The sequence below is a fragment of the Aplidium turbinatum genome, chromosome 8 (genome assembly GCF_918807975.1).
Source record: "Aplidium turbinatum chromosome 8, kaAplTurb1.1, whole genome shotgun sequence".
Lineage (NCBI taxonomy): Eukaryota > Metazoa > Chordata > Ascidiacea > Aplousobranchia > Polyclinidae > Aplidium > Aplidium turbinatum.
In genome coordinates, this window is record NC_137479.1 from 9909798 (window position 1) to 9930847 (window position 21050).

At 38.1% G+C, this 21050-nt stretch overlaps 1 protein-coding gene across 1 annotated transcript in view; it reads right to left on the reverse strand.

The window, feature by feature from the left end:
* The window catches only part of LOC145775076 (kinesin-like protein KIF1A), a 46197-nt gene that overhangs the window by 12252 nt on the left and 12895 nt on the right, over positions 1–21050 (reverse strand). Inside the window, exons 10-22 of the mRNA XM_082586272.1 lie at positions 20094–20173; positions 18486–18565; positions 17493–17648; positions 15910–16016; positions 14214–14354; positions 13760–13889; positions 13121–13193; positions 5144–5243; positions 4486–4643; positions 3968–4140; positions 3394–3522; positions 2134–2460; positions 402–520 (exon numbers count right to left, since the gene is read on the reverse strand). Coding sequence (XP_082442398.1) covers positions 402–520; positions 2134–2460; positions 3394–3522; positions 3968–4140; positions 4486–4643; positions 5144–5243; positions 13121–13193; positions 13760–13889; positions 14214–14354; positions 15910–16016; positions 17493–17648; positions 18486–18565; positions 20094–20173 — 1773 coding nt within the window. The remainder of the gene's footprint in view (positions 1–401; positions 521–2133; positions 2461–3393; positions 3523–3967; positions 4141–4485; positions 4644–5143; positions 5244–13120; positions 13194–13759; positions 13890–14213; positions 14355–15909; positions 16017–17492; positions 17649–18485; positions 18566–20093; positions 20174–21050) is intronic.

Genomic DNA, 21050 nt, shown 5'->3' on the forward strand with positions numbered 1-21050 from the left:
GCAATGTCAGTTAAAATACACGTCATTAAACGTCAATTTAATGAAAAAGTAACAGCTGGTGTTTACAAGTATAAAAAGAGCTTGCGATATGAAATTGACAAATTGACGAACCATCGCAAAGATAACGTCATAAAGTGTTAAACAACGCAAAAATAATGTATTTTGTAGCTGCATAGAATGTATTAAGCAAAAAACAGGAACATCGTATTTCTGTATTTGCATGACATTGCATTGCTTGAAGAGCATGATATAATCAGTCAACCTCGCTAAACCGACCTATCTTGACCAGAGGAATTTAGAATAACGAGGTCTGAAAGCAATTCACTCATAGCTTGCTACTACGTATGTAGAAATGTTACATTGTTGGAAAATAGCGACAAGTCATTTCTAAGGATAGTTACCAAGAATAGGTTGGACCGCGACCCTCAGGTATCCTCGAATCTCCCCACTTTCACTTACCACCGCCATCTTGTGGACAAGAGGTGCAGGAACAAGCAGGTTACTTAAGTAAACGAAGCCTCTGCAAGGGAGGAGACTTTTTAGTACAGCATACAAACGCTGAACGTCAGGGAAGGGCATAACGATTTAATACGCGAATCAAATACGATATTTTTTGGCAAATTGCTAAATATAAAAATCAACTATTTAAAAGACCGATCACTGCATGAATACAGACGCGAAAGTGAGCAGGACTCCTTCATTTGTGTTGAAGTATAGATTAATCAACTCTCGTTTAAATTTCAGTCGAGAAATATTTTACCAACTAAGATATAAAAAATTATCATATTCAAAACAGTTTGGCGACAACGTGCAATTACTAACTGGCAGTTTGCAGCCAGTCTGAACCTAATCTAACAGGAAATCGGTTATTTTGTACATTCGTTTTTACTTGCGGTTGTTGAATCAATTTAACAAGGAATTCAAACTGCCTTAAATCAATTTTTTGCACAAACACTTTAGCCTACGATACTATTTTTGCTAAGTAATTGCACTTCACCAAAAGACTGGTTTACTGAATGGGAACAAGTTATTGCATGGAGAATGGAGATGTTCGCAAAGCACACTAACACATACATCATTCATAGCATAGTAAAACTATCTTTCAAGTTCATGAAAAACCCAAGCATGACTGGCAATACCTATCACCCGGCCTTGCTAACAGAAGTTGCTATTTTCAAACCTTTGCATCGTCTGGCGACGTTAAAGCGATGTAAAAATAGCAATTTTGATAACTGAGTAAGTGGAACGTCCTTCATTATATAGACGGAATAAATTGGTTTAGTTAAGTAATAATGTAATTGAGATGCCATAAAAACAAAGTGCATTGCAAGCAATCCCTGACGGCAAATCAGACGTTTTTTCACATCTACAGACGTTGAATCACTGTAAAAAGCGACTGATTTTCTGTCTAGGAACATACACCGCCATGCGCATGACACCACATACCAAGACGAAAACAAAATTTATTTGTTTGGAAAAAAAACATGTATAATGTACATTAAAAGTAAATCATAGCCACTCGATGTATGTGTGCCATAGAAAACAACTAAGCTTATGGATTAACGTCACCATTTATTGCAAATGTTACGGCATCAAAAGTGCGTGATAGTGGAATGACTTAGAAAGCACCACAGCAGTGTCAAGCAATTTTCTACCGATGGAATTGCAACTGAAGAGTATATATTTATTTTAAATGAGAAGCAGGTCTGCTGACAAATAAGAAGTTCTTCAATACTTTTTGCTTAAGGACATGGAAAAAAAATTGACGCATGACACAGAGAAAGAGCATCTGTTAGAAACATTTCCATACAAAAAGAATAAGCGCTGTATCGGAGCAGCGTGAAAAAAATCTACGTTTCAGAGGCATTTGTTTTTTGGCTGGAGAAGTGTTTATCATGAAATCTTACCCACACAAGAAGCTGAAAATCTAACTTGTATTTAACGAAGCATTACCATAAATTTAACATAAAAGTAAAAAAAATTGACTCGTTTAGGAATAGGAGAAGTACTGACAAATACTTTGTGAAAAAAACAAACAACAATGTTAGTATTTTTACGTTCATCTAACGTCACATTGACGTCAGATCACGTAAAACAACATCGAAGCAACGGCGGTGTGTTGAGTCAACCCACCTTCCCACTATGTTGAACCACGGTGTACGGTCGTAGAAAGGATCTTGCTGTCTCAGCAAAGCGTAAATCGCTGACTCATATTCAAGGTCAGACATGGACGACGATTTGTGGACGCCGGACAGGGTCGAGGGCCGTTCAGTGGGAGTCTGAGGCTTCTTTTGGGGGCTGTTTGCTTGGAAATTACTGTCAGATGCAGAGGATGGAAGGTTGGATAAGGAAGATGTGATTCTAGATTGAGCAATAGGGCTTTGAGGGGGGCTGTTACAAGGAGGGGTGACATCTCCTTCGTTAATGCACAAAAGGCTGAATTTTGGGGGGTGAATATGTCTTTAAGCGTCAAGCAACAAGGCACGTTAATAGCAATGGTGAATGATTGTTTTAGTGAGGACAAACAAAAAATTGGTAACAATCAAGCAAAAGTTTAATGCGCATGCGTCGAATAAGTTACCATCCGAGGTTGAGAGCAGTTATGAATAAAAGCAACAAAAGGAAGATCACTTCCTTTTAGAGATTTTCATCACACAAGGCAGAGCAGTCTGACCTTCTTAAACACAATAAAACTGAATGTATCGCTCGGGATATGCAACAAAATAAAATTCGCCTCCACTGTACTGACGGAGGAGATTTGCTCAAGAAATGCGGTAAATTAGTTGTAGCTCAACCCAAGGCAAGCATTATGAAAAAAGTGTTGAAATAAAGCGCGCGGGCAAAGTAATAAATAAAAAACAAAAGAATAATAATAGACAGTAGACACAATAACTAACTTTGGAATACTTGAAAAACTGCTTGTATAAATGATAAAAAACAAACAGATTAGAACTTGAATAACGGACCCATGTAACAAATTATGTATTTTTTACATTATTTCAACGTCTGAAAACGTTAAAGCGATGCAAAAAATCCAGGTTTGTTGCCCGGGGGTGTTCAGCGGCACAACAGAGCATCCTCAACTGAAGACAGGAACCACAAAGATGGGTGCTAAATATCGACTATCTAGCGCACAAAACATTGTTTTAACTTCGAAAGTTGATTTTTTTTAATTAATGCATGTGCTCATTATATTATAAATGCCGAAACTATGAGGATGACATGAGTCACAAAACACCTTCAGTGCTAATAGGACGGACAAATGGGTCTAATGAAGCATTGTATGCCTTGTTATATTAAACGTAAGATTTTCTAAAATATTTTTGACGCTCCTGAGAGGTGACATGCAGCTGCTGTCATAAGCAATAAATTATGTGAAAACAGACAACTTACCTCCCCAGCATCTTGAACCAAGCAAGTCGGTCCCTAAATGGATCCTTGGTGTTCGCCTGAGTTCCCTGGTTTTCAGTGCTCAGCTCACACACTTGCTCATACATCTTTCGCATCAGCTCAAGTCGTTGTCTGAGGTGATAGTGAATTTGGGCGTGAATTCAAAGATAGCAATGACTTTAATGTGTTTTCACAGCATCAGTAAATTCAGTGTAACTGTGCCTTTTAGTGCACATTGCCTTCATACAGAGTGCAAAAAAATCGGTCTTTTGAACCATTTCACCCAAAAAGACCCATTCACACTGTGACAGGTTAAGAAATATCTAGTAAAATTTTGTTAGTCCAGTGTAACGGTGTGCACTGTGCAACTGTGCATGATCTGACATATTTTGAGTAAAAGTTAGAACAACTTCACAGTCATTGCAGCAAAGATATGAAGGATCAATAATAAAGGATTTTTCTAAACACAAGTTATTTCTCAAAGAAAAACCGCTATTTTATCATTGTTACAACATCATACAAAAAAAAGAAGAATGTCAAAAGACACTCAGTTGAATTGAAACTTTCAAAAACCTACCTTAGCTTTTGCAAGGACCAATAATGCGTCGCTCCGTTCTTATGATCGCAAACCTTGACGGCGACAACCGTCTTATAGTAAGGACGTTGCTTTCCGATCGCTTCGACTGGCACCAGGTCGGCTGGCAAGGGCGAGAAGAGAGTGTCGGTCAACAAGACAAACTGGAATAGCACCTGCAGAAGGGATTAAACTGGGTTGGCATGAGATAGGTAGCTTTTTTTACAAAATTGAAATCACTACGTACTCAGCTAAGAAAACACGCTATTTCGACACTGATTCAACGTCTGCAGATGATGAATTATTGTAAAAAAAACAAAGACATGTTGCTGGTTGGGTTGTTTACTAAAGAAAGGATTCCAAGGGCATCATGCAAAATGTATTCTCTTGCTGAAGTCGTCCAAGTCATAACCATTGCAGTTATACTCCCGACTTCAGGACCGCGAGAGGTATTTCGATGTTTATAGCTCTTACATGCAAAATATAAAATCGCCTTGCTTCAAATCATAAAGTGATGATACCTGTTTCTTCAGTTCCACGCTTATGGCGTTGGCTTCTTTAAGGAAAATAGCGTTCCCCCACAAGTCATCGCGAAGTGAAGTGAACTGAAACTTCGTCCATTTTTTCCAAACCCACCGTGCCAGGTTGTATGCACGATCCGACCAATCCTCGTCCAAAGCTAATGACATAATCGAGTTTTGTATCGATTCAACGTCAAAGTACATAAAAACTAACGTGAAAAGGAGGGATAGGCTTGATCCAAGCCAAAAATGTGTCTTTTTGACATTGATCACACACCTTTGCAGAAGTGTGAAGAGAGCTTTCACTAGCTGGATTCCAACATGGCAGGTAAACACCAGATGCAGAAGTAGTTCAGTTTAGCAGGCCATAGCCCTAAGAAGGATTGTAGGCATTTCTCTCTAGAGAAGCGTAGGCTACTGTTCAATGTTCATAATCATGAAAGAAATCAAAGGCTATAGTCGAAGAGGCGCCCCAGCCGCAATCAATGCGTAAGTAGACATGAATGTAAAGCCCGATCTTCGAGTCCAACTTCTAGTAGAATTTTCAGTGCGCTATCATGAAACAGTGAGGATGTCTCGGTAGTGCTACAGCAATCACCAAGTTTTATTGAGCCGCTTATAAAACCGACGTCAATGCATGAAAACTAATTTCGCTTACTTAGAACGTCCTTGTCATCTTCAATTGCAAGATTCTCGCTCGTGGCTGAGGATATGATTTCAAACTGCTGCTGGAGCTGTTCGAGCTTTTGTTCGAACTCCTGCGAAACACTAACCGATTGTCGAAAGCTGATATCGAAAATGCAAACCTAACTTTATGATGGAAAAATGTATGGAGTTTTATACACGGTAGGATAAAGCCAGACCAACAGCTTGCATGGAAATGTATCATAAATATTGCATGAACGCTGAAACAACCAATCTACTATATCGTACAATCGGTTAGGATGTGCACAGCTACTGGCACTAACTTTGCTCAGTACTGTATCAAACCAGCTAACAAAGTAACCATTTTTACATCTTTCAATGTCGGACGACGTTGAACCTATGCAAAAATGGCAACATTTGAGAGCTGGAAAGCTCTATGTTTCAAAAAAAAATTATTATCAACCACCAAATCAAACATTTATCATGAAATCTTGATGTCAACAGAGGTGACCACACCCAAATCACATCACATTGCAGAGCTGCCTGAGCAATCACAGAGTATTTTAGAAAGAAACGTTGGGTTTGAAACATTCAAATTGCTCCTGGTTCCTCCACATAAACTAGTGGATATGCATTAGGAATGATCCAGTCAGACAACAAAACTACTAATTTATCCATGTCTGCACGATACGGTGCTATCTTTGATCTACAAACTCGCTCGTGCATAAACAAACGCAAGTTTATTAGATTTGCATTGTGTTGCGGTCTCGCAAACTTGGGGTTTATGCCAGGTGGAATGCGGATGTAGTATAAAAGAGATTTGGCCACATATCAGCTGTCTAATCTTGGATGTATAAAAGTGGCATACAGTTGTCAAATGCACTGATTTTGCCAACAATCGAGGCTGACATTGAAGCGATATGAAAATGAAAATTTTGAAAACTGACCCGACGCCTATTAACACGCTATCTAGCTGCCTCAATAACATCGAGAAACCAGAACAAAGGTCGAGAGACATTAGCTCCTATTTCTTTAATTATAGCTACTTATATTTGTCTTTTTTACGTAGTTTCAATAATTTCCTACCAGTACCTGAGAAGTAACCCAGATCTCACGTCACGCTTTCACAATAGAAATTAAAGTAAATCATTTTTTACTGAACATCCCGTGTAAAGCACTTTTAAAATAAACAGAGAGCTTCATCTAAAAAAAGCCATTCAGTTTCAATGAACTTGCAAAGCAATAAATAAGACAAGACATTGAAGGACTGAGAAAACACTATACAAGTCATGCACGCATATATGATTAATCTAGACTACAGTAAGGAAAGAAAAATGTACCTAAAGTAAAGGCTTAAACGTATAAACACAATATTGTACAAGATATGCTGAGGGACAGGCTAAGAATAGTATTTTGCATTTTAAAATCAAGCGGTTCACTTCAATGCAACGTTTCAAAACATTCGAGTGAATGCAAATGATTGCTGGTTCAACAAAGTTTGCAGGTTACTCCACTGATACATATAGACATGCGACTGTGGAAAGAAGCGAAAGCTAAGGAGAGCACCATATAGAAGCCTACAGGACACTAAATTCTAACGGAGATAATTGACCTGGCTCTTTCCACCCAAAATATCATTGCAATGAGAAATCGTGTTACATACAAGAGCGAAAAACAATTCATTCTTTTTACATTGATTCAACGTCTTGAATGAATCCACGTAATATGGGAGTATATTTTAGACTGAAGAAACTCATCCAAGCTAAGGAACCAATTTTGCATTAACCGATTACTTTTCACAAAGAAAATGAAGCCGTTTGCTGCAAAAGTTGAGCGTTTTGAGAAAATGACGTTTGAAGTTTTCGAATACATGCTAACAATTTAAACATCCCGCAAGCAGTCTACAGTCTACACATCAAAAGAAATTACTGAGGGTATGTGGGTTTGACGGAGATTTTTGATGTATTTTTGGTGTGTACCTTTCAGCTGGCCAGGTTCTGTAGTTTTTCTGCATTTTGAAATAAAACGTGGACTTTTCTCTCTAATTTGTGACTTATCAACTTTCTGCACGAAAACTTCACATCTCAACTTTCCACTTAATAGTTTTTGTGCAAAATGTTGACATAAACTTTTTTTTCAAAACAGTTTCCTATGAACCGTACAAACTGTACAGAAAATAGAATGGAAAGGATTTTTAACCATTTTATTTTTCCCAGAAACCAAAGTGTCGGTTTGACATAGTAATCGCTGATGACATCTGGTTGTACGTTTTTGTCACAGATCATAAGCATAATGAGTTCAATGCTATTATCAGGTGTGCACAAAGCAACTGCAATGGTTTTAAACGCATGATTTGCCTATTTCAAACTTCTTCTAAAATTTAAATACGCAATTGCCACGCACGCTAAGTTTGAAATGTAAATTGTTTTTGGACAGGCAATAGTGTATAGGTTAGGCGGCCTAGCCTAGCGTTATGACCGATTTAAATTTTAAAGGACAGAAAAAACAATGGTTATGTCATAAAGTAATTCAATACATCCAATTGAGTGCAAATCAGAGTTTTGACCACGTCCATTATACATTTACAAAAGAAGGGGGGACAACTTGTGATCATTTTTTTTTAATATTTTTACTTTAAATGATTATGATTAGTTTACTGTAAAAAATCCCGTAGGGAAGCCCAAATTATCATTACCGTATTTAGGTGTAATCAATAAAGAAGCAGATTGGCACAATGCACAAAACGTTAGCATAGCTGCGCAAACAAAACGTAATTATTCGCTTTTAATGTGGTCATCTCACGAAACACTTACAATACGACATCTATTTGTCATATAAAATTATTTCTAAAGTTTTGATGGACCATTCGTTTTGTCGTATGGCACACATATGAATCAAGTTACATTACAGAATTTAACATCATTTTCTCATCTAATACACAACAAAAATCTTTCAAACAACCTAAAATTAACTAACACATGAAACATTACACTGTCATATGACAGAGAAAAGTCATTAGCAAGTATCAGCAAAGCAGTTACATGCATTCCTCAGAAATTATTTTCCCTGTTTCGCACAACATATATCACTAAGATTCGCTTTCACCAAGTCAAAATCTGAATTCACGATGAAGCTACTGTGTGATGTTTGATGTTGTTCGAATACCCAAAGTATTTTCTAAAAATTTCCTCATATTGAAAACGTTACAGGTGAAGAGACATCAAAGAAAAGATAGGTCAATGCGCAATCGGAAATGTAACAATTTCAATACAGTTATAACATGTATGAAGCATTTCTATTTCGTTCGTGTATTTACATCTTCACCAGATATCACCAGGTTGCTTCATATTTTGACGTCGAAATGGTGGCTGGTAAATTTCGTGACCCACAACTTTTTTTTTCATTTCTTGATCATTTTTTCCACTTAAACCAGAAATAGCCGGTTTGGTCTGGTTTGGATTGACAAATGTCTTCGAAGAGTTCAGGTTGTCTTCTAAATTACCACACAACGTTGACATGTACGGTGGGGAATCGTTGCAGCGGGTGGTACCATGAGATGGAGTGACTGTTGGGTTGCTTGTAGGGCTATTGAGAGGATTGTGATAAATTTGTGATGGAAAAGGGTTAGAAGGGTATGCTGAAGTACCAGCATTGTTATTTCCAATGTAGAAGCGGGGCTTGTCAACGAACAAGCTTGGCGTAGTGGTAGATACCGTCTGCTGGTTATACATTTGTGGATGCACATAATACTGCACGGAGTTCAGTGTTTGATGCATGTAAGGATCATAACACGACGGCGGCGAAAGAAACCTTTCTGCATTGAACTTGGATGGGATCTGATTGAAATACTTGAAGCCATTGGATTGGGGTCGAGGCAACGGATGGCATGCTTCGTACACAGCTGCGGTTGACACTGGTTGTCCCCAGTTTTGTGGATATGGGTAGTTTTTGCACTCCTGGCCCTGGTAGTAAACGGCTTGATTGTGTCGGAGAATATTTTGGTTTGAGCCTGGGAATTGCAACGGTTGTTGTACAGGTAGAAATCCCTTTTGTGGAACATTGTAAAGAGGTCGTTCGCTTAAATTAGGCGAGGGATCGCACCAAGTTTTTCGTCTTTCATTAAAATAGGATCCGCGACTCCGTTTGTTTTCGTTGACGTTATCACGTCGCATCTGTACAACAGGACCATTTTTGCCCCCTTGTTGAACACCAATCATTTTTTCCGACTCGCTCTTGAAGCCTTCACCGATGACTTGCAATCCACTTTTATTAGGTGGAGCAACACGTTTTCTTTCAAAATCTGATATATCTGCTTCAACCTTATCAGACGTAAACTTTTGGTCGTCTTTTTCGGTGCTATCTTCCTTAATAGCTGAGCAAGTTTTTCGCCTCGGACCTTCAAAATATTTTCTTGGTGACGAACGCAGGTCCGTTTTATTTGAATCTTGTCTAAGCTGGTTTGACTTTTTGAAAGCAAACCTAGGAGCAGTGCGATCTTGATTACCTTCCTTGTTCTCACGTTGCTGTCGTCTGCGTTCACGGTTGACTTCCTGAGAACGTAAATTTGCCTGATGTCGTTTCTGCTGTGCTTCCCAGCGCAAGCGGCCACGACGGAAGGGCAGATCGTTTTCCATTAACCACTTTATCTTCTCTTCTTTATTTTGTATCCAGTCTGGAACAACCACTCCATGAGATGGTTCACTGAAATCGTCAGATTGAACGTACCGAGGAGAGTAACTGCATTCAGACAGACTTTTTTCTTTACCGCTTTCTGACGCTGTGGCACTTCCAATGCTGGTAAAAGTAGCTTCACTTGTCGCTTTTGGTTTTAAAATATCACTCCTTGCTTCTGAACTTGTATCGGACATTTTGGAAGAGACAAAATTTCGCATTAGCAATGATTTTCCATACTCAGCGCTTCCAGAAAGAGCCCTTTCCATCTCTTCCATTTTAATCTTCATCGCTTTCATTTCTTCATCCTTGCTTTCATTTTCTTGTTTTACGCCTTTGAACATATCCACTAATTCTGACATGCTTTCTTGCAACTTAACAATTTCACAACCAGAGGCACTTGAGTTTGACTTTTTGCTGATGGTTGTCGCGTCAGCGTGTTTTGCAGCGGTTTTTACTAAATTTTTTACAATGTCCTTCACTACTTCTTGACGTTCAAAACTTTTTAAAACTCGGACATCAACCACAAGATCCGAAGACTTATCTTGGTAGGACGATGAATCAGTATAATTGCTGTCACCAGAAAATCCGATGGTGTCCATGACGTCACGAGCAACAGATCGCCACGTTTCGGAAGGTTTCGGATCGCGTTTTCCGTATTTTTGACATAATTCTTGAAGTTGAAACACGCAGGCCGCTTCGATTTCATTTTGAGTCTGCTGAAAACCTTTGATGGCCACCTCATAGCAAACCGCCTTGACAGCCTGCACTTTAATATCAGCCATTGTCAACCAAGCATTTCTGTCACCAGTCGATTGCCTCAACGGGCTCTGTGTTGTGATGCCATACGAGCTCAAGTCTGGCGACGAACACGAGCTCTTGTGTTTTCCGCCGCTTGGCAAACCACATCTGTTGACAATGGAACGCAACTTGTCTGGCGCAAGATCCTTTCGTAGCTTGGCTATGAGACGCCAGCTTTCTTCACAAGGCTGGAGTTGATCGTCTTTTGCGTTAGGCTGCAACGCCTGATGAAAGTCATAGGTATAAGTTGGAAGTAAAGGTAGTGAGAAAAAGGTTAACATAAGCTAATGGAGAAAAGTTAAAATAGGCAGCAAAGTACAAAGATAAGCACCAGAACCGTGATTGTTATAAGATAAGAGATCAAAGCTGATTGTGTGTAAAAAGATGATGAAAAAGAAGACCAAGCTTAAAATGAAGTTATTATGAAACCATGGTTTCTAGATGCAATGCCCAAGCAATGAGTTCCAGCTTAGCTGGCAAAGTTGCCATTTATAAAATGACAACGTTTGCCAACTGGTATAAGCAGTGAAATATGGTCGAGATACTTCGTGGGATGCAAAATCACTTTCGTTTCATAATTCAGAAGCTGGATCGGACACAGACAAGCCAACGTCCACCAATGTGACCGACTACTTCACTACTGATCTCAATGAACATGCCCAAACGCAATCATATGTGTTCTCAAAACAATAAAGCATGCACTCCATAGCAAGGCATGGGCGGTTCAGGGCTTTTAAAAGCGAAAAAAAACAAAATACTGGTCAGTTAACAATGACACCGGGTTGTGTGTTGGGAGCTTGTGCAGTCCTTTCATAGTTATCAGCTTATGGCATTGGAAGTCATAAGAAGGTTGAACTGGTACATTTTAATGCGATGAGGTAATATTGAGAAATATGTTAAACCTTTTACTAGAACTGAAGCTGCAGTGGAGTCGAGTTTCACAAGCCTTGTGTGAGCGTGCTTGTTTATGTAATACAAAACGTTGAAACGTTTCGTTTTTTACTGGGATTTACAACAACACAATTGCATAACATATACTCTGAGAAATGTTACAAAGACACGACAAAGCTTGTTTCTACTGCCTGTCGAAAACCTTTGCGTTTACAGAGCAAGTGGTGCGAAAATGCAGCAAAGAAAAATGGAGTTTAAATTTAGGAGACGATAAAACCAGCGTCTTTTCAAAACTGAATGCATCAACCAACAATGCAATGTTTTTCAAACGGCGATTTGCAGATATTGTGATGAAACAAGCGCCCATATTCCCTTGCATTTCACTTTTAAGAAAGTGGAAGTTGATTTTTAAATGAATCGATTACTGGAAAAGTGGAGTCTGCAATAGGTTTTAAAACAATCTCTGCCATTAAATAACATTCTCAAAACCCGGCTGCATGTTCTATTCTAAAAACGTGGATCAAATATATAACACATTTTGAATGAATTATTTGTCACAATTCAGTAGCATCCTGCAGCAGGTCGTGATGAAATCGTGACAAAGACAGAAAATTTGCAAAAAGGTGAGTTTCGTTATGACATAATGCTTAAGTACCAATCAAGGTATATTACAAATCGAAGTCATAATTTGTTTAACAGCACACCCCCAGCAGATGCTTTGCTCAGCAAGGGTATTTCCATGACACGCATTGCAGTCAGTCATTAAAAAATGCTAAAAATTTCAAGGATGAAATATTTCACACTTGAACTCCGGCGAAGTAGCCCGAGGCTAAAGCAATTGCTCATCCATAGCCAACGTGTCTGGTGTCGAAGGAAGATAATATCAAAAGCAAGGCTAAGGGGACTCTGTCAATACAAACAACGTACACGATCGCCGTTGTCAGCGATCTGCAACAAATCGACCCATTGAACTTTTCTGGGCAAGTTTTACTTGCATGTACAACAAAAAGTTTGTTCCACTGCATTCAAACTGTTATTAAACGTTTGCTTCATTTCTTGTTAGTAACAGCTTCTTAAAACATTAGTTGATGATGTTATCAGTGTAATATGACCCTGATGCAAGGTGTTAGGTAAATGCAGTTTATTGAAGACACTATCATCAGTAGACGTTGACTCGACGTTTTTGAGCAAAAGCAAACTTCTGCATGAAATTGACTCATTGAACATTGCTTTGAAGTTTGCTAACGTTGAATCAACATAAAACTGACAACTTTGCTCATTGACTTATAATTTTACTTTATGAAGGAGAAAGCAATATTTTGGTTAGTCAATTGCATGAAGCCTTTGCCATAACGTTAAATCAATGGGACAAGGACGATAGTTCTTCAGCACACATGCAAGCTGTTAACTTTTGTGTGATTAAAGGTGAACAATCCTCAAACGTAATAGCACCAAAAGCTTTGTTAAATGGCGGTTAAGGTTTTATGTTTTAAATATATACCACTTTAATTTCAATGTCACAAATCAGTGCTTTTTCAATTTTATCTAAATTCTATTTTATTAGCGAAAGTTGCAATGCATGCATCGCAAAACGTTTACTATTGAACCAGTTCAAACCAGTACGCACCAGTCTTTGCTGCTCAAGCAAAATGTCAGCTTCTTCTTTTTCACGTTTGTATTGTTGTTCCATTTCGCTTAATCTACAAACAAAAAATGAAAGCAAAACTTTAGATTCGTTATCCTGAAGATACAATTAGCGAAAGTAGATCGAAAACCAAAACTTAGTCCATCATGCTAGCTCAATCAATGAATCGCTTAAAATGGGAAGATGGCACAAAGGCAAATGTGGAAGATCTATAGGTATTTTTACAAGAGAAAACCTCACACTGTTAACCTCGGTGAGAATCCAGGTGAGTGGTTTAAAACCTCAAGCACAACTGCTATTGAGGTATCAAAGAGCCTTTCTCAATCAGGCGATCAAACTTCCATCAGCCAATCAAGCTCAGATAACACAGCGACAATATTGCACACGCATTTGCAAGTAAACGATGGAGTGTTGCTAAGTTTTTAAGCTGATGTATTTTGACCACGCTTCACTAAACAAATTTAAGAAAATTGTAAAAACACTGAATTTTGAGGAAGTCTTAAGAACGACAGACAAAGATAAAAAAAATTGATAAAAAAACGAAACTGCATTTCAAGCCCATCAGGTGAACATTATTAGCATTATCATTATTTTTCTTCAGAAACATTCCTGCATTCTTACTTTCGTTCCATCTCCTGCTTCATATCGATGCCTTGCTTGTCCAGTAATTCTCTCTGAGCGAATGACCAGTCCACAGGTTCCGCGGGAGATTCCAGAACCATGAAATCCTGCTGCCCCCTCTCCAACCGGGCTGAGGAAATCAATGGATGTTACTTTGTGCGTGCGATTTATGTAGTTTAAATATGAACTTAAATAAAAAGTCTGGAAATGCGCACTACTGTAGCGGACGAAACGTCAGTGAAGCATGTAAAAACTTCTTTGCATATTTGATTTAACGTTTTACGCTAGATGTACATTGAGGAAAAGCAAGTGCATATATATATTCCATGCATCTGTGGTATAATACAGGAGGAACTTTCTCCAAGAGGTTAATTTTAAATGTTACGAAAGTTTAGCGGGCCATATTCATAGTGATTTTTTGTGACGCTATAGAAAGGAATAAAGTCTTCAATACCTTGATCAGGATTCATGAACCGGAAGACGTGATTCTTCCCGAGTATGATGCGGCTGCCAGTGCGCAGTTCAGTCGGTTCGTGAATCTCACGGCCATTCACGAACGTCTGAGCGTCTTCAAAGGGAAGGATGCTCACGATGGCTAAAAGACACGTTTCATTTTATCACGCAGTTTCGATTGCATAAATTTCAACGAAAATTTGAGGCTGTTGTCTTTCTGTGTGTGTTTATCAAACAAAAAGCATTCTCGGTTGGTCTAAACTCGAAGACTTTCTGCCTGCGTAACTTGTCAAGCGTAAGAAGACAAGTTCAAACAAAAACAAATATAAAACTTTTGGATATCGATCAGTTAAAGTACCGATGGCTTTCAACTGCAGCAAAGACTAACTTAGCTGAAAGATGGAAGCGACAGAAACTTTCCCAGATCAATAAATCAAAACCGCACCAATGGAAGTTCATTTACGTGAAACAGAAAAGAGCAACAGACTAAACTAAGTCAGACGAACCGTGTTCTCCGCATAAATTTGATGTCAAAAATGGCTTACCTAAACAATAAAAATAATTAAAAATCAACCCAAGATGAAACTGTTTAAGCATTACATCTACTTTTGCTGAACAAAACTGTACAAATGCACAATCAAAGCGGTCGCTCAGACAGCAAACGAATCCATGTTTACATTGATTTAACGTCTGCCCTAAAAAGACCCATTTGCTGGTTGGGGTAGTCTTCATGTGAAGTAATGCTGATGCACGGACGTGATGAAGCATTCATTGCTTTACAAGAAAAAATACCAGGCAGGCAGAAAGGAACTACCTCTGCCTGCGTTTGGCATCACAGCCCACAATGCAATCATTTTACATTGATTTAACGTTTGCAGACGTTACATCAATGTAAAAACGGATTATCCTGATTAGAATTAGGTTTGGTGGTCGTAGCTTCAGACAAGAAGTTTGCGGTGACGGAATGTCTTCTGCAAAAAGATAAACGTCGTCTGTACGTTATTTTAACGTCAAAGGACATTACTTTTGCAAACGCTGGGTGCTGTGAGACGGTCACGTGACACGATCGTGATAATAGTTTTGGTGAATGAAGCCACGGTGGAGGATATTTGACAAAGTTTTAAAGGAAAGATTTTGTTGCATTGAAGGAAGAAGCTCTGTTCTTTTCTGTTTCACGTAAACTGAATCTCCATTGGTGCGGTTTTGAAGAAAAGTAAGCAAATGAAATTGAAGCAAACAGAATTAATTCAGGTGTCAATCAAAAGGAAACTGCACAAAAGCTACAAGAGTTCCTTTTTCACATATTCTTAATGGATTGCAATCACAACTGTCAAAATCAATGACTTTATACGGATTCCAAACGACAGAAAGGCTTGGAAGACCACGCTCGCCAACGTCCGTGTCAGATCGGGCGCAATCAATCAAACAAACACCACAGACAAGCCCAAGACAACTTAATAACAGAAAATAACTTTTGTTGGCTGGTGAGTTGTGTCAGGTGTTCAGTCAATGTCAGTCGTGACTGTAACAACTGACCAGACTGCAAAATCAGTCATTTGTACATTCATTCACAGTCAGCAGACGTTAAAATCCATGTAAAAGTGAGATTTTGCTGTCTGGGATGCACATTAGATGAATCCGAAGTGAACTCATCACAAGCATCATAAGGCGATTCTTGATTACACAAAAAGAATTACTTTGGTCAGAAGAGAGCCTTTTGCATTGCAGAATGCAGTGCTCGTCCATGATATACTGGCCGCTTAGAACAATGTCTTGAGTCACTTTCGCAATAGACAGCCCAACCCTGTGATACAAAAAACATTGCTTCAACGTTTCATAACCTTTATAGTACACAGAACTTCTCACAGCGACAACTGCTTCAAAATGACGTTGGATAGTATAAGGTTCAAAAAAGTTAACTTGGTGATTTTAAGACAGAACGCATTTTTTTGAAGAAATGGTTGTTTTTATTCCTTGAATTGGTTTGCGAGGTTTGAAATCTAACAAAAAAATTACATACAAACGAAGCCGAGGTTGAAATCGTGCAACGCGTGTCAAGAATAAGAAGAGTGCAAAATGCTATGTTATCAAAACCGAGCGTGGTTATCAAATATGCAAGAAGAAAATATAGTTTATATCAATATTTCATAAGACACAGAATTGAAATTAGACACCGAACAAAAAATTTCAAAAATGAAAGTCTTCTTGAATTTACAGTAAACTTCCTTCATTGTTTAAAAATTTTCCATGTAAGTTTTTTTTTTTTTTTTTGAAGCTTTAAAAAAGTAATTCTTACTTTACCTGGCTTACAAAGTCATGAAAATAAGGACGGATGTCTCTTTGAATTTTTAGCACACTTCTATCATTGGTTAAAACTTCCGCATTTAGTTTTTTTGCTATTTTGCATTCATCAAATGCTGGAATTTGCACAACCATCTAACCTCTTAGTGTAATTTATTAAGAATCGATTTCGCTATAGCAGGGCTACTCAACTAATGTCAACAAAGGTCCATTTTGACAAGTTGAATATTTTTGCGGTCCGGTGAATATTTCACATGCAACCACGAAAATTAAACAACCAGTACGAGCACCAAAACACTTTTCAGGCAGTATGTAACACGACTTGGATTTTTGTCTGACACACACAAAGAACTAAAAAAGGGAAAAAATGCATTGTGTTTCTTTTGTACTGTAGCTGTGTGGATCGCACATGAGAGAAGACGGAAAAGTGTTGGGGGTCTGGGGGCGAAGCCCCCAGCTCCTTGGATAATCGCAAAAAATTGCTTTTCTCTAATGGAAATCTGTTTAAAGAGGCCCTAAAATGTGGCAATGAAGTTATTCTTCCAGAAGCCCGAGGTCCACCTTCAAGACCCAGAAGGTCCGGATTCGGACCGCGGTCCACCAGTTGAGTAGCCCTGCGCTATAGAAATAGGCTTTTAACTTTAGCTATAGTTTTAGGTTTTTAAGTGATATTAAATAAAAACGGAGTGAAACTGTTCAACTGTTCACCAGGCATTTAATAAATAAAGTGACTTGTGCTCTTTTGGTGACTATAGGCCACTAGGTTACCTCTTGATGTTAATAAAAGCTAGGTATCATCCTTAACACCAGGAGGTAACCTAGCAGCCTATAGACACCAGAAGAACGCAAGTTACTTCAATTATATTAAATAAAGTTAAAAAAAAAAACTATTTTTGACTTAAATTGGCTTACCAAGTCATGAAAATATGGATAGAAGTCACCAGAATGATGAAAGCAATTTACCACAGACATACTGTACCTCGTGATCCCATCCTTGATATAATACAAAAGGCATTCTGACATCAAAGGATCTTCATTCAAATTAACGATATGAGGGGTTTTCTTGGGTGAAAATACGCCAACAGTCTCCCCATCTTCACGCAGGGAAACCCCCAGCTCCATCAATGCATTCTCTCTACGAAAGGGGTGAGCATGGTCAGTACAAAAGCGAATCTTCGTTATGTAATATTTTTGAATTAAAATTCAGAAAAATCTGTAAATTTTGAGCAGCCGGAGACTGTAAGAAAATCACATTCTAGTGAAAGAGGTTGAGACTGAGGGTACTAGTCCTCAGAGTGAGAAAGGCTTTTTTGAAACTTAGTTAACCTACTTGTGATTGTAAATACTTGCAGAATCTTTACTCTACTGGCAAGTGGCAACCCGGTAACGAAAGGTTAACAGTACCAAGTTTCTTTTTGTACCTAGCTACCAAAATGTTGTTACCTGGAGAGTTAACGTGTTGGACTTATTTCTTTAAACGGCGCTGATAAAAAAAACTGTCCTTAATAAAATACACCTTAAAGTGTGTTGCTCTGCTGCACACACCTAGAGTTGAACCATCGTGGTTTGTTCCTGTCGATTTTCGCTCACAAAGCGGGGTGTTTATCGAATGAGCTGTCGAGCGTCGAGGCACAGCACAAGGTTTGCGTTTGAAGCAAGAAACGTGAGCTGACAGGTTCCGACTCCTCTATTTTTGACTTGTTATTTGGGGCTCATGATCAGCGTCATTCTTTACTACTTCGTATGATCGTAATAGCTAGACCTGCAGACGTCTGCCTATTTTTTCTTGTTTTTGTTTTAAAATTTGGAATTTAATTTTCCTGTTTACATCATATTTTTTTCGTAAACAGTTCCAAGAAATGTTAATAACTTTTCCCACCATTGACAAAAACAATGAAAACATCCTTCAAGAACAGGGATAATATTAAAAACAAAAATAAAATCAAAAAGCAATAAAATGTCCATTGTCAACCTTTGGAGTCTGATGTACTCGGTTTTACGAAGCTTCTCCTCCCATGTAAGATTGAGTTCTGCGATAATTTTCTCTGATTCCTGAAACAGCAATTGTTGGCTCATATTCAGTCCGACTGAGATATTAGATCTGGGCTTCATGTTCAGACAACAACAACAAAAACGGCTTAATATTGCAATTCTGTGTTTATCACCATTCATAATATTCTATAGATTGGGCGGTTAGAATAAGCAAAGCCGGTGTTTAAAAAAAAAAATCTAACCCAAACTATGAGGAAAAAAGTTGCGACCAACTGGGAATTCTAAAACTTCTACAAATGAGAATTGAACAACTGAAATTAGCGTTGGTGTGTGTTTAATGACGTAAAAAAATCCTGAAAATAACATTGAACTTTGAATTGATTTTTGTGAGCCCAGCCACAACATCGAGGTGTTCGAAATAAAGATGTTTCGAAACAAGGTTTTGAAATAAACTTTTGTGTGTGGTTGCAAAATTGTTTTATTTTGTGTCGTTTTATTCACATGCAAATCAAATGGGATACTATTACTTCTTCATTGGATTAGGAAGTAATTGAAATTCAGTTTGTGGAAGTGATGAAGTCAAGAAATGTAATGTGAAATATTAATATATTACTGACCATTTACAAAACTACCATAATTTTGAAGTAATAATATAATTAGGGGCAAAATGGTCGGAACGCCTGGTCAATCAAATCAAAAAACAAAGAGCCAAAAATTTAGATACTAAACTCATGTTCAGAAAACGTTTAAAAACTAAACTGTCGTCATCTTCAATGCTATTATAAATAAAAAATTTAATTACCCTTAAAGTCCAATCAACAGCCCTACGATTTGCCTTTTGTGTTACACACAGATGCCAGCCAGCAAAACTGGTCCTTTTTACATTGATTCATCGTCTGCAGACGTTGAATCAATGTAAAAAGAACAAGTTTAGCTGACTGAGATGGTCGTTTTGATCTAGTTAATCTCAGGTTTGTTTCAGTTTCTTTATTTTAAGCTTGACGTTTCAAAAATGCTAATGATAGTTGGTCAGCTTTAAACAGGTTGTTTGAGCTATTGATCAACGATAAAACAAACTAGACCTGCCCAGGTAAACGTTTTTTTCAGAATTTTATAGAAAAGGCCCAGTTACAGAAGACATCCGGTGATGCCGCAAGGGACCATCCTAGACAGCAAAATCCGTCATTTTTACATTGATTCAACGTATGCAGACGTTGAATCAATGTAAATGACGGATTTTCTTTTACTGTCTGGGGTGAAGTGAGCCATTGATTGTATGTAAATAAATTGTCAAACGAAATCAATTAAATAAACATCATTGCTTAATCACAGGGCTAAGAGGAAAGCAGTTGGTCTTGACCTTTGCTTTTTGCATAATTCAAACATCTCTTAACGTTGTTTGTTTCAATGCAAGAAGATGGAGTTTTTCATAAACGAACGACATTTTAGCTTAAAAATTGATTACTTTTGAATATTGTCATCCGCTCTTCCAACCAACAAAAATTGCCTTTTTGCATCACTTCAACGTTGAAACGATGTACAAAGGTCACCTGATGGTAGCTAAGAAGCAGCAAAGCAAGTTTCGTACCTTAATGCGTTCTAGAGCGTTTTTCTCTTGCGCTTTTAAACTCTCAATATCGTTCAATCCATTGGAAACGGCGTTTATTGCTGAAAAATAACATATAAAGTTACGATAATGTTTTGTGCTCAAGTTTTATAAGCGTGCATGGATTCCAATTACCATAATCAAAATATGTTTCTAAGGAACAGCAGTGCTTTATCGAAGCTACACATTGTTCTTCGTTTTTCACAATTTCAAAACACCACAACAAAACAAAAAATTATTCCAGTCCAGTTTATAAGCCCCTTGTTTGAGATTTTGGCCGCAGATTTCAGCGAAGCAATCCAGGAAAATTCAAGTATTAAGAAATGCAGCAGAAGTCTTCTACTACGTACTGACATAACGACGCAGTTTATTCGAAAAATTTGGTTGAAAATTGCACGTATGCTCTCTGTGCATTTCCTTTAGTAATACATGTATCTATGTACCGATTTTTCAGATTTTTTTTTACGTAATTGCATGCTACACATGTTTAACTAGTAGCAATAGCGCATCGCAACCACTGCTCGAAAATACTTCTGATGAGCAACCAAAGATTTCAGCATTCAAACGATGCAATCATCATCATCATCATCATAATCCATCGTCGGTTTGTTCCCCACTAGTGGGGGTGGCCGATTGTTTTCGCGCAGCAATTGTTCTAATCCCTTCTCTCCATTTCACCCTGTCCCTTGCATCTTCCTCCTTCAGTCCGACTTTTTTAAATTCATCCTTCACTTGTTGTTTCCACGTTCTTCTTGGACGACCGCGTTTCCTCTTCCCATCCACCTTTAGATCTAGTGCCTTTCTAAGAAAACTTCCTTCCTCCCTCCTTATCACATGTCCATTGCAAAGATGCAATCATTCTTAAATTTCACAAATCGACAACCAATCGATGACTTTTATAATCTGACATCATTTTGTGTAATCTTGTATATACGTGTA